This window comes from Eptatretus burgeri, chromosome 13 (genome assembly GCF_056783735.1).
Source record: "Eptatretus burgeri isolate ZD-2024b chromosome 13, Ebu_testis_v1, whole genome shotgun sequence".
In the NCBI taxonomy this organism is placed as follows: Eukaryota; Metazoa; Chordata; class Myxini; order Myxiniformes; family Myxinidae; genus Eptatretus; species Eptatretus burgeri.
The window spans coordinates 32,675,565-32,689,876 of NC_140973.1; the positions used below are offsets into that span (position 1 = coordinate 32,675,565).

Here is a 14,312-nt window from a genome sequence, read left to right on the forward strand (position 1 = left end):
ACTACTGGCGTTTTTAACAGTTATTATTCTTCACAAACTAGTACAGATGACTAGAAGTTCTTGATGGTGGCGAGTGTAGATGTTTGCTACATACTTACTGCTCATCCTCGTATCTTTGAACCAATCATTCTATGAGTTCGCTAATATTCACGAGGACCAGGGGCACAACTCAAAAGGAGCGACACTCGACACATTTCAAAATTAACAGCGTATGAAGTGATTGATTGATTATTTACTGCAGTTGAAAGCCCACCCCCCCAAAAAATTAGTAGGTACTTAAAGAAAAATCTTCACTATTTCAATAAAGCTAATGGGAGGGAGATGGAGTGGAGGGCAGTTAGAGCTGCATACAAGAGATTGTTGAAGCTTTTCATGGTCCCGCACATCAATCTGCAAAGTCTTTCCATGTAGTGCAGAAGCTGCAATTGTTTGGCAAGCTTGCCATCCCACCAAACAGTGGTGTTGCCCCACTTCAATTTCAGGGCTGCAAAATCTTTTCGAGGTTTCAAAGTTGGGGAGAAGCGTGACAAAGACCACACTGCAGCAGAAAGGGGACAGGGGGCAAACAAGGGCAATCAATAACGTGTGAAAACAAAATATGGAGTTTGTTCAATTTTGTTTTATTTAAGATCAGAGGAAGACTCATTTAATGTGATTAGAAACTAAAGTGAAATCTCACCAACTCCCCCTTCTCAATTCAGCACCAAAACATATTTCTTCAAAATAAAAAAAGGCCGAAGTTCATTTTAATTCACAAGTGAAAAAAAGAAAATGTATGTACAAATGTCTTCAGAGGTTCTACTTCTTAAATTGATGTTTCAAACGAGGGATGAAGTGAATATGGCAATAGACAAATTTAAATGAAACCAGGAATCCCATTTGCCTCATTGTGGATTTGAATCCACCAAAAAAGTAATAAAACATAAATCAGCAAAGATCCTGGAAATGGAGAAATAGAAAGCAGTGCTGAAAAGAAATACGATGGGCTCACAATTTAACTTGTACCCATTGACTTTTACTTCATGCAACTTGTACTTCAAAGCTTACACTTTGCTGCCTTGAGGAACAGACAATACTTGAAGGTTCTTCAACTGATGAACGACAACTGTAAAAGTACTGTCTGCAACGTCATACCTGCAACAATGGGAGATGGGTTTCTTAAAATGGATAATGCATTACAAACACATTCAAAGAAACAAAGCACAGAAAACTTGAGCCATTGCCTTTTGAAAGCTCGTAGACCTAATGAAGTTGGCAAAAATAAAAATACAATTTGGTGCAGTAAACCCTTGTCCAACATGGGTTGACGTGGATTCGTTTTTTTTTTTGTTTTTTTGACACGTGGGAATAAATGTGACGGTTATTTCCTAAATGCACATAACACTTGATTATACGTGGGATTGAATGTGGCGCTGTGATCACGTCATGCACAGAGGTGATGTTTTCAGCCACCGCCTACGACCCGCGTTGTTTTCAGTCAACATACAGCACCGCAGTCGAGTGAGCTTGTGCCCAGGAGTTTTATTGAAATCAAAGTTATTTAGCCGTATACTGTACCCTTAAGTACAGCATGGCACTGAAACATCAAGCCTCTCCAAGTGGTGGTGGAGTGAATAGATATCTTAAGGTTATGACATTAGCAGAAAAAAAATCCTGATTTTAGACAAGCTGCATGGCGGGATGTGTGTAGCATCGATCGGCCATGGGTATCATGTGACCGAGTCGATCATACGCGATGTTCGTTCAAGCCCTACTACCGAGAGTGCATAAGAAATGAGGCGATGCCCCTGAACAGGTGTTCGGCACTGACAAAATGGGGCTTTCCATCAGAAAATGGGTAACAGGATGTACATCTCCATGGAGCAGAAGGAAGCAAACGGGTTCAACTCTTTCAAGGATCGCCCGACACTTATTTTGTGGAAATGCATCCGGCGAATTTAAATGCAAACCTTTCGTGCCGTGACACACCCACCGGCAATAATGATCCCCCAGCCACAAACAAATCAAAGGTCTTCTCCAACAAAAAATGGATAAAATATTTATCCGTATGCTATGTTCCGCGGCCACGTTATCCTAAAAGGTCTTACGTTTGCGCCCTTAAGTACAGAGGTTTTGTACAGAGGTACATTAAAAAGAGGTTTTGCCGAATGCACTGTTTTCCAGGAGCCTACCCCACATATTATACTGCAAGTAGGATTGGTAAAGTTCCAATGTTCAATCACTTGTGGAGTTTAACCAAGATTAAAATATTTCTACATAAGTATCAAATCAACCTGAGAGCTGAATATTTGAAAGCCATTCACATAAACCTTGCACTTTTTGCCAGGTTCACATTTATATCGTATATATATATATATATATATATATATATATATATATATATATATATATATATATATATATATATATATATATATATATATATATATATATATATACTAACTCGAAGGACACTCAGTAGGGTGCATACCTTCGCCATGCAATGCCTCATCCAGTGGAACATATTGGGCTCAATAGATTTTTGAAATATCATGTTGTATATCATTTACAGCAACATCTCTTAATGGTGAAGAATCATTTAAAAAATTTAACAATTCTCGTATCCAGATCCAGATTCAGATCATCACGAAAATCGAAACAATTCGTTGTCGTCACACACCCAACCTGTCCTTCAAGTTTCATCCCAATTTGTCCACAACTTTTTGAGATATCGTGCAATATATTAGTTTAGCCCTATCTCTCAATGGTGAAGAATCACATTACAAATTAAATAATTCTCATATCCAGATCCAGATTCCGATCTTCACCAAAATTGAATCAATTTGTCGTAGTCAAAAACCCAACCTGTCCACCAAGTTTAATCCAAATCCGTCCACAACGTTTTGAGATATTGTGCTATATACGGTATTTGTTTAGCCCTACATCTCAATGGTGAAGAATCACTTAAAAAAAAAAATTCAAGTAGTTGGATCCAGATCCAGATCTTCACCAAAATCTAATCAGTTCGTCCTTGTCACACACCCAACCTGTCCACAAAATTTCATCCGGATCCGTCCACAACTTTTTGAGATTATCTGCACACAGACAGACAGGTCAGGTCAGGTATGGGAGCATGTGCCAGAGCAGCGCGTCGCTGCGTCCACTTTCCGCCGGTACTCCTGGGGCCTCCGTCTGGCCTTCCCCCAGGCAGATACCTGGCCCATCCCCATCTCCTTGAGATGCTGATCAACCTGCTGCAACCACAAGGCACGTGGTCGGCCGATTAGCCTCCTCCACTCACGAGGCTCCCTCGCTGAGAGAATCTGGTGAGCAGGATCAGCATCAGGAAAATGAGCCACACGTCCATACAGCCGCAGCTGACACTCATGGACTATGCAGGTAACAAATCTCATTTAAGTCTCTCTCAGCAACCGCTCGTTGGACACAAAGTCTGACCAGTGATAGCCAAGGATTCTCCGAAGAGAGTGAACCAAAGGAGAAAATTCCTGGTACCAAAGGAATTAAGTCTCCGTCTCAGATCCTTGGTCAGAGTCCAAGTCTCGCATCCATAGAGCAAGAATGGAAGCACCAAGGACCTGAAGACTCGGACTTTCGTCCTCCTGCACAGATACCGGCAGCGCCACACCCCATGATCCAGTGAATCCATGACTCCTCAGGCCTGACCCAGACGATTGTTGACCTCTGGCTCACAGCCAGCAGAGACATGAATATCACTGCCAAGGTAAGTGAATCTCTCCACAACCTCAACATCCTCACCACAAACAGACACAGACAGGACAGCAGCATCCAAGATGTCATTGAAAGCCTGGATCTTAGTTTTGACCCAGGAAACCCGTAATCCAGTGGCTCAGACTCCTCATTCAGCACCTCGAGGGCCACCAAAAGGATATCTAAAGTCTCCGCAAAGATGACTGCATCATCTGCAAAATCAAGGTCAGAGATCTTGACATTCCCAAATGATGCACCGCAGCTTGATCTCTCCGACATCCTCCCTAAAATCCAGTCCATACAAGTGCTGAAAAGTGTGGGGGCCAGTACACACCCCTGACGAACTCCAATAACAACTGGAAATAAGTCAGAGATGGTACCACCACACTTCACAGCACTCTCAGTACCGGAGTATAGTTCAGACATCAGATCAATCAGTTGTGGTGGCACCCCACGAAGACCAAGAATCCTCCAGAGGACATCCCAATTCACTGAATCAAACGCTTTACAGAGATCAACATCGGCTGCAAGCAGCCCCTGCTGAAACGCTCGTCTGCGTTCGGTGAGGACCCGAAGAGCAAGGATAAGGTCAATCGTTGACCTCTTTGGTGTAAAGCCTGACTGCTCTGGATGCTGGTGCTCAAGCAGATGGTGGCGAACCCTATCAACAAAGACCTTGCCCGGCACTGAGAGCAGCATGCCGGCATGTGTTTTCTAAATCACCGAGGCAAATTTATATTCCACCCGCCACACGTGGCACGGTGGTGTTTGTCTCCGGATGCGGCGGGGCGGTGTTTGTTCCTGGACATGTCCAGATGGGAGTCTGTGTCTGGATTTGTCTGAGCAGTGTTTGTCTCCAGGGGGCTTGGCTGTGGATGCGTCTGGCGGATTTTGTCTCTGGACGTGTCCGGGTGGTGTTTGTCTCTGGACGGTATTTATAGCATGACGGGTGAAAAATGGATTTCAGACATTATTTTGGTTCCATCGTCACTGTTATTCTACGTGTCATTTTGATGAGACAGCATGAATCGTAATTAATGCTCCATCGCACGTCTGCCTTCTCTTCCTCGAATCTCACAGTCTTCCTTTCCCCCCACCCTTCCTTGCTCCCACACCCCTCCACCTCTTCACTCTCTCCCCTTTCTCTGTCCCCCATCTCTATCTCTCTCTTTCCCTCCCTTCCCCCCTCTCCCCCCCCCTTTAGTATTCCCATCACCAAAATGACGGGTGGTATTTGCTTGTGCAAAATTTAAATGTACCAGCCGTGCTTACCTCTTGCTTCGCTTACGAGTTTAATCAAACAACAGCATGTTGCATATCAATCTGTGGGTCTCTATATTAAGTGAAACACACCAAAAAGCAACTTTTATACTTAGTTGTTGTTTCTGCTGCTGTTGCCATGGCTTTGGTTGTTATTGCTTGTGTGCTCCATCTGTGTAGTCTTACTCTTCATATTTTCCTGTTGCTTTGTGATGTATTAATATGGAATAGGCAAAGCCTGTGGCGTATTGGCATAGAGCGTTGTGGGGGAGTGTCTGCAATGCATATCGCTGTTCTCGCGCCGCGAGGGACTTGTAGCACCAGTTAGCAGCATGTGGTATCATTATCAGTGTCTTGTAGGTCATGTGTCTGTAGGGTGCATCGAGTGCGTATTAAAGCGGAGTTGCGGCCATCCTACACCTACCCTCTCGCTCGAGGCAATAAAGCGGAGTTGTGCTACCCTCCAGCTCGTGTCTGCCTGTTCGCACCGCGGCCACAACACTACAGTTTGGTGACGAGGCTGTTTCAAATCGACGTTTGCTGAGTGCCTGTTTTCCTCGGCATTGACTTTGAGTCGTTGCCGGAGCAATTGGATTGCCGGGCGCACGGAGCGCCGGGAGAATAAGCGCAGCTCGCGCGATATGAGTTCGATCACCTGGCGAGGAGCCCAGGGAAGCACATCGCGAGTTTCGCCGCACGGGTGAGACATCTCGCCGTCGCCTGCGAATTCAAGTCGAGTGAACGGCGGGCCGGGCTCGAAGATCGTTTTATGTCTGGTTTGCAAGAGTCGGAAATGGTTTCTGCAATGCCACGGCTAAAGGACGAGGACATTACATTCAACTCAGAAGCGGCGTCGGCCGTCGCACAGACTCTGAGGGATGTCTGGACCCTCGATGGCCAGGGCATGACAGGTGATCTGGAGGTCCGCGCAGTGTACCAACCGCCCACGGCTTCACGCACAGTCTTCGGTGCGGGTCGTGGCCAAACGTGGCAACGCGGCCGGTCGGATGACGATATGAACACTCAGGGACATCTACGGCGTGTGTACCAAGTGTCATTGGCCACCATAACGGTCATGAATGGCGATGTACGAGGCAACCCCAGCGACGCGGGGCGAGACCTACAGCCGGTACCATGTTTTGTGCATGATGTACGCTTTTACATCCCGGGTCGAGACCTGCCACCTGTGCGAGGTTTTGTGAATGGAACGCCGATCGTGTTTCAAGTTGATACCGGGGCCACGGTGTCGATCTTGGGCGAACAGACCGCTAGTGAACTCCACGGTCTTCACCTGGTCGGGGCGACCCTCTCGCTGTACACGTACACCGGTGAAGCGATTGCGCCACTTGCTATGGCAGACGTCTCGGTGACCTACCAAGGTCAAAGCGCCCTGCTCTTGCCGTTTGTGGTACAAGGGGAGGGGCTGGCGCTTTTGGGCCGAGACTGGCTGACTAGCCTCAGGCTAGACGGGACGGTGCCAGTCATTCACCTTGGACGTTCCGTGCCGAGCAGATTAGATAGTCGGTGGGAGGAGGTTCCTCTTTCGGAGTTCGTACCTCCAGGTGCGCCTGTATCTCCTTCAGGCCCCGTACCTCCGTTTGGGCCTGGGCCTCCCTCGAGACCCGAGGGCGAGGTCCCGGTGGCAGGGGCTGCGGCGATACAACATTGGTGTCTGTTCCTTGCTTCCTGCAACTATGATATACGGTTCCGGAGCAACGGGGATCATGCCAGCTGCGACGGGCTCTCGCGCTTGCGTTGCGTGGAGGGTCCACCTTCATCTGGATCAACCAACCGGGGTGATGTGTTGGCACTGGGCCAGGTCACCGCCAAGCAGGTCACGGTGGAGTTGGCTCATGATACAGTGCACGCCCGTGTCGTTCAGGCGATTTGAACGGGGGATTGGAGCGAACCGGTCGCATTCAAGAAGTTCGCGGAACGCGACCATCGACGGTGTCCTCTTCAACGTTCAGATGAGGACCTGCACGCAAGTCGCCTCAACATCGTGACAACCAAGAGGCTTGCTCGCAGCATGGTTCATGATTTGTTAATTGTTGTACGTTTGATTCTCGCAGCACGAGTGATTAAGCATGGCGTTATAAAAGCAAATGCCGACAGTCCGCGTGTGAGCAAAATGTGTTTGATTGGGATCAATGCTTTCTTTGATGTGAAGAACTTGCGGACGATCGTTGCGAATAAAGAGGTCTTCCTGATCCCAGTCTTTGATGAGAGTCCGCAGTTCGCTGCAGCCGCATGTGTTGGGATTATACTGTGGGAACGCGCTGTACGTAAAGAGAAGTTTGCATCTGTGCAGACGATGTTTTTGCTGTTGTATGACACTGCTGTGCATCCAGTCGATGCTGATCGTCCGTGTGGATGTGCGTTGAAGTCTCGGCTGGATTTGCTGCGACCTAAGGGGTCGGTGGCAGGGGCGGTGTTGCGCCCGGCGCTGGTGCATGATTTTGGTGTGGGACAGCTGGTAATGGAGCCGGCTAATTGCCTGGTTCGTGTTGATGGCGGGGAGCCGGGGCAGGTTCGCTGTTCAGCGTCACCCCCACCCCTGATATCGCCAAGGTCAGACGTGCCTGGCGCCATGGAGCGCAAACCTCTGATCTCGCCAAGGTGAGCCGCGCTGGCGCCCGCGGGGCTTGCAGGCTCGGGGTGGTTACCTGATTCGGTCCTGTCTGAGGGAGATGTGCCAATTTGTCGACCGGGGGCGTTTGATGGTGACGGGGGAGGTTCGCTTGGGGTGTCACCTCGACCTCGCCGGAAGGCGTGTAAGCATGGGCCGCCTGGGGGCGCTTCTGCTGCATAGTTACACTGTGCTCCCAAACTTCCCTCTTTATATCTTTAACACGGTCATTGTTATTATGGTCTGCAAACATCATTGGCTTCGTCGTGCAACTCAGTACTCAAGCACCAGTCCACTGCATTAGGAATTCAACTCACTCGCACCAACACAGTATATGATGTGATGGGGATAGACGGGTGTATTATGTGCCAGATTAAAACAACGGCATTAGTGTTACAGGTTGTGTGGATGAAGCACGTTTTTCTTTTGGGCCATCTCATCTGGGTTTGATTCTCAGCCCGACCATCACCCCAGGGTTAGATCAAGTGATATGGTACTTGGAGGATTTTACATGTTGATGTCATTTTGTTCCTCTTTGCTTTTTTATGTCGTAGTATTCTTTGCCAATTATGCTTGTCATTATAATTGTCATTTTATAATCATACTTTTAGGAGGGAGGAGTGTGGCGTATTGGCATAGAGCGTTGTGGGGGTGTGGAGGAGTTGTGATGGTAGTCACGTGTCTGCAATGCATATAGCTGTTCGCGCCCGCTAGGAACTTGTAGCACCAGTTAGCAGCATGTGGTATCATTAGCAGTGTCTTGTAGGTCGTGTGCCTGTAGGGTGCACCGAGTGCGTACTAAAGCGGAATTACGGGCATCCTACGCCTACCCTCTCGCTCGAGGCAATAAAGCGGAGTTGTGTTACCCTCAGACTCGTGTCTGCCTGTTCACACCTCGGCCACGACACTACAAAGCCGAGAAGCGAACGTAGAATTCTTCTTACATTCGATGCTGTAATTTCCGGTGACTTCGGCCTGGATTCGGGATCAGCGATCAAATAATGTAAATCACGATGAAAAATTATTTTTTCATGATGCGGGAGATATCATTATTATAAAATTAGGTAGACTTAAAACTGCTAGAGTATTTACTCTCGAGTCTTGTTGTTAATTTTTCAGTTATAAAGGTGTGATTGGGTACACTATAGATCAAATTAATTATTTGTGCATTTCTATAACCGTGATGACACGACTGCATATTACCTCAACATTACCTTCACAACGATAACTCCACCGCCTAGAACAGGATCTCATCTGAAAAAATAAATATTACCTCAACATTACCTTCACAACGACAACTACACCGCCAAGAACAGGATCTCATCTAAAAAAATAAATATTACCCCAACATTACCTTCACAACAACAACTACACCGCCGAGAACAGGATCTCATCTGAAAAAATAAATATTACCTCAACATTACCTTCACAACAACAACTACACCGCCGAGAACAGGATCTCATCTAAAAAAAATTAATATTACCCCAACATTACCTTCACAACAACAACTACACCACCTTGAACAGGATCTCATCTGAAAAAATAAATATTACCTCAACATTACATTCACAACAACAACTACACCGCCTTGAACAGGATCTCATCTGAAAAAATAAATATTACTTCAACATTACCTTCACAACAACTACACCAGCGAGAACAGGATCTCATCTAAAAAAATTAATATTACCTCAACATTACCTTCACAACAACTACACCAGCGAGAACAGGATCTCATCTGAAAAAATAAATATTACCTCAACATTACCTTCACAACGACAACTACACCGCCTTGAACAGGATCTCATCTGAAAAAATAAATATTACCTGAACATTACCTTCACAACAACAACTACACCGCCGAGAACAGGATCTCATCTAAAAACATAAATATTACCTCAACATTATCTTCACAACAACAACTACACCACCTTGAACAGGATCTCATCTGAAAAAATAAATATTACCTCAACATTACATTCACAACAACAACTACACCGCCTTGAACAGGATCTCATCTGAAAAAATAAATATTACTTCAACATTACCTTCACAACAACTACACCAGCGAGAACAGGATCTCATCTAAAAAAATTAATATTACCTCAACATTACCTTCACAACAACTACACCAGCGAGAACAGGATCTCATCTGAAAAAATAAATATTACCTCAACATTACCTTCACAACGACAACTACACCGCCTTGAACAGGATCTCATCTGAAAAAATAAATATTACCTGAACATTACCTTCACAACAACAACTACACCGCCGAGAACAGGATCTCATCTAAAAACATAAATATTACCTCAACATTATCTTCACAACAACAACTACACCGCCGAGAACAGGATCTCATCTAAAAAAATTAATATTACCCCAACATTACCTTCACAACAACAACTACACCGCCGAGAACAGGATCTCATCTGAAAAAATAAATATTACCTCAACATTACATTCACAACAACAACTACACCGCCTTCAACAGGATCTCATCTGAAAAAATAAATATTACTTCAACATTACCTTCACAACAACTACACCACCAAGAACAGGATCTCATCTGAAAAAATAAATATTACCCCAACATTACCTTCACAACAACAACGACACCACCAAGAACAGGATCTCATCTAAAAAAACAAATATTACCTGAACATTACCTTAACAACAACTACACCGCCGAGAACAGGATCTCATCTAAAAACATAAATATTACCTCAACATTACCTTCACAACAACAACTACACCGCCGAGAACAGGATCTCATCTAAAAAAATTAATATTACCCCAACATTACCTTCACAACAACAACTACACCGCCGAGAACAGGATCTCATTTGAAAAAATAAATATTACCTCAACATTACATTCACAACAACAACTACACCACCTTGAACAGGATCTCATCTGAAAAAAATAAATATTACTTCAACATTACCTTCACAACAACTACACCACCAACAACAGGATCTCATCTGAAAAAATAAATATTACCCCAACATTACCTTCACAACAACAACGACACCAACGAGAACAGGATCTCATCTAAAAAAATTAATATTACCTCAACATTACCTTCACAACGACAACTACACCACCTTGAACAGGATCTCATTTAAAAAAATGAATATTACCTGAACATTACCTTCACAACAACTACTACACCGCCGAGAACAGGATCTCATCTGAAAAAATAAATATAACCTCAACATTACTTTCACAACAACTACACCACCTTGAACAGGATCTCATCTAAAAAAATAAATATTACCTGAACATAACCTCCACAACAACAACTACACCACCTTGAACAGGATCTCATTTAAAAAAAAAAATAATATTACCCCAACATTACCTTCACAACAACTACACCGCCTCAAACAGGATCTCATCTGAAAAAATAAATATTACCTTAACATTACCTTCACAACAACGACACCACCGAGAACAGGATCTCATCTGAAAAAATAAATATTACCTCAACATTACCTTCACAACGACAACTACACCGCCTGGAACAGGATCTCATCTGAAAAAATAAATATTACCTCAACAATACCTTCATAACTGTGATGAATTGAAGGACGTGACGTGTGATCACATGTCGCACGGCTCGAGCACGGAATAGATAAAGCCAAGATTCCGCGCGGTCGGGGGGATTGTCCCAGGGGCATTGTCATTTACGGCGGCGGTTCACTTGGTGCTCGTTGAATGGTGAGAATTGAGAGTATATCGGACTCCGTGCTTATACTGATTTATTTTGCGGTGATTAGTTGCACGTGTATACATTACTGCTTATGTACTCCTTGCTGCACCTGTATTCCCTGATGTGCCCGTAGAAGCGGCTTCAATCAAATGGAATAAAGCCTACACTCTGAAGGTTCTTCTTTCGCTTTCATTTCAATTTATTCCATTTGATTTTCTCGGCTCTCTCAACCAGCGATGGACAAGATCTACAAACGGAGAGGTTCGACGCAGACCCAAACGCGACTGACTCGGAAATGAAATGGTCGCATTGGTTCCGTTCCTTCTCACACTATCTGACCATCATCGAAGAGGGAGCCGACAAACTGGCCGCCCTTGTGAATCATGTCTCCCCCAACGTATACAGGCTCTTCTCGGAGTGTGACACTTACGATGCAGCGATCAACGAGCTGCGGGTGCTCTACGTGAAGCGCAAGAACGAGGTGTACATACGACATCTTCTCAACACACGCAAGCAAGCAGCCCGGGGAGACCATCGATCAGTTCCTGCAAGCTCTGAGACAGCTGGGAAAAGACTGCAGCTTCCGGGCCGTAACCGCCGAGGAACACCGAGATGAAGCGACCCGAGAGGCATTCATCCAAGGGCTCAGGTCAGCCCACATACGGCAACGCTTACTGGAGAAAGCGCAACCCACTCTTGAAAAGGTAGTCGACCAGGCTCGAGCGATGGATATGGCTCAGCAGCAATCTGAGTCATTTGGGACACCGATGCTGCTAATGAACGCCGCTACGGTGGAAACTCAAGGAACCCCACAGGGCACCCCTGACACAGAGGATGGAGAAAAACCCGAGGAGTCGGATACCCAGACCTCGTCAAACTCCTCAGCAACTACTTCGGTTGGTAAATGCTTCTTTTGTGGGTACAAAAGACACCCCCGCCACAAATGCCCCGCCAGAGATGCCACATACATGAATTGTGACAAGAAAGGGCATTATGCCAGGGTATGTAAATCTACTCTAAGGAGAAATAAACCCACTTCTGCGGCTCTCTACTCACAAAAGAAACTAACTGCAGCCTCACCGGGGAATCTATCCAAGGCTATCATCAACGTACGAATTAACGGGCATATGGCTGAGGCTCTGATTGATACCGGTAGCTCTGAGAGTTTCGTCAACAGCTCGCTAGTGAAGGGGAGGAAATGGAAGATCCACCCGACAGACAATACGGTATGCATGGCCGCCACATCACTACAGTCCCGCGTACGAGGGTACTGCAATGTTGAATTGGACGTAAAAGGGTACACGCATCGGGATGTAAGGGTACTGGTGCTTCGTGATTTATGCGCAGACGTAATTCTGGGTCATAATGTCCTCAAGCAGCACACGAGCGTCGAAATACCCTTTGGAGGAAGCAAACCTCGTCTAATTTTAAATGCTCTGACCACCGCAGAGGTAACGTCCCCCCAGCTGTTTGCTAACTTGTCGCCAGTCTGTAAACCGATAGTGATCAAATCGCGGCGATATACCACTGCTGATACGAACTTCATCGCTTCAGAGACCAAGCGATTACTGGAAGAAGGAATTATAGAACCAAGCGATTCGCCATGGCGCGCACAGGTGTTGGTCACCGCCAATCAGAACCATAAGAAACGAATGGTTGTCGATTACTCCCAAACGGTCAATCGTTTCACCCAACTCGATACCTACCCTTTGCCACGCATAGACGAGATGGTCGAACGCGTGGCCAACTATAAGATATTCAGCACCATCGATTTGCGAAGCGCCTATCATGAAATTCCCATCCGAGAGGAAGACAAACCTTACACCGCATTCCAGGCAGGTAGACGCCTCTACCAATTCAGGAGGATTCCGTTCGGTGTCACGAATGGAGTAGCTTGCTTCCAACGAGTTATGGACGACATCATCTCAGATGAAAACCTCAAAGACACTTTTGTTTACGTGGACAATGTCACAGTGTGCGGTAAGGATCAGGGGGAACATGATATGAATCTGGACAGATTCTGGAGCATTGCTAGAAAATATAATCTGACCCTCAACTACTGGAGGTGATTCTGGACAGGTGATTCTCGTCCCGCTTACAGGGGAATTCGCGCATTACGTTCATCCAAGCCCATCCCTCGGAGCACTGCAGTTCGAGCAGAGAGTGGTAGGCTCTTGACAGAGGAGTCTGAAGTGAAGGCCTGCTGGGCCGGTTACTTTGAGCGGTTGTACCAGGCTGATCCCCCAGCTGTCGAGTTGGACGTCAAGGGTGTTACAATCCCTGTTGCTGACCCTCGAATCAACTGTGGTCCACCATCGCTTGTGGAAACACGGGCTGCGGTGAACCAGTTGAAACGGGGCAAAGCTCCAGGGATCTGTGGCATCCATGCTGAACTTCTCAAGGCTGGTGGAAATGCTGCACTCGTGTCGTTGCATGCAGTTTTGTGCTCTGCCTGGAACACAGGCATCATCCCAACTGACTGGAAGAGGGGCCTTGTTGTCCCTCTCTGGAAAGGAAAGGGTGATCGCCAAGACTGCAACAACTACCGAGGGGTGACGCTGCTCTCAGTGCCGGGCAAGGTCTTTGCTCGGATAATTCTTGATAGGGTTCGCCACCATCTGCTTGAGCACCAGCGTCCAGAGCAGTCAGGCTTTACACCAAAGAGGTCAACGATTGACCGTATCCTTGCACTTCGTGTCCTCACCGAACGCAGACGAGAGTTTCGGCAGGGGCTGCTTGCAGCCTATGTTGATCTCTGTAAAGCGTTCGATTCAGTGAATCGGGATGTCCTCTGGAGGATTATTGGTCTTCGTGGGGTGCCACCGAAACTGATCGATCTGATGTCTGAACTCTACTCTGGTACTGAGAGTGCTGTGAAGTGTGGTGGTACCATCTCTGACTTATTTCCAGTTGTTACTGGAGTCCGTCAGGGATGTGTACTTGCCCCCACACTTTTCAGCACTTGTATGGACTGGATTTTTGGGAGGATGTCGGAGAGA

General features: G+C 46.2%; 1 protein-coding gene across 3 annotated transcripts in view; it reads right to left on the reverse strand.

The window, feature by feature from the left end:
* LOC147014205 (protein WWC2-like) overlaps positions 1-14,312 on the reverse strand; it is a 145,849-nt gene that overhangs the window by 23,266 nt on the left and 108,271 nt on the right. For all 3 annotated transcript variants that reach the window (XM_085851974.1, XM_085851973.1, XM_085851972.1), the window contains 2 exons: positions 1,048-1,134; positions 352-538 (listed from right to left, as the gene is read on the reverse strand). In XM_085851974.1, coding sequence (XP_085708100.1) covers positions 352-538; positions 1,048-1,134 — 274 coding nt within the window. The remainder of the gene's footprint in view (positions 1-351; positions 539-1,047; positions 1,135-14,312) is intronic.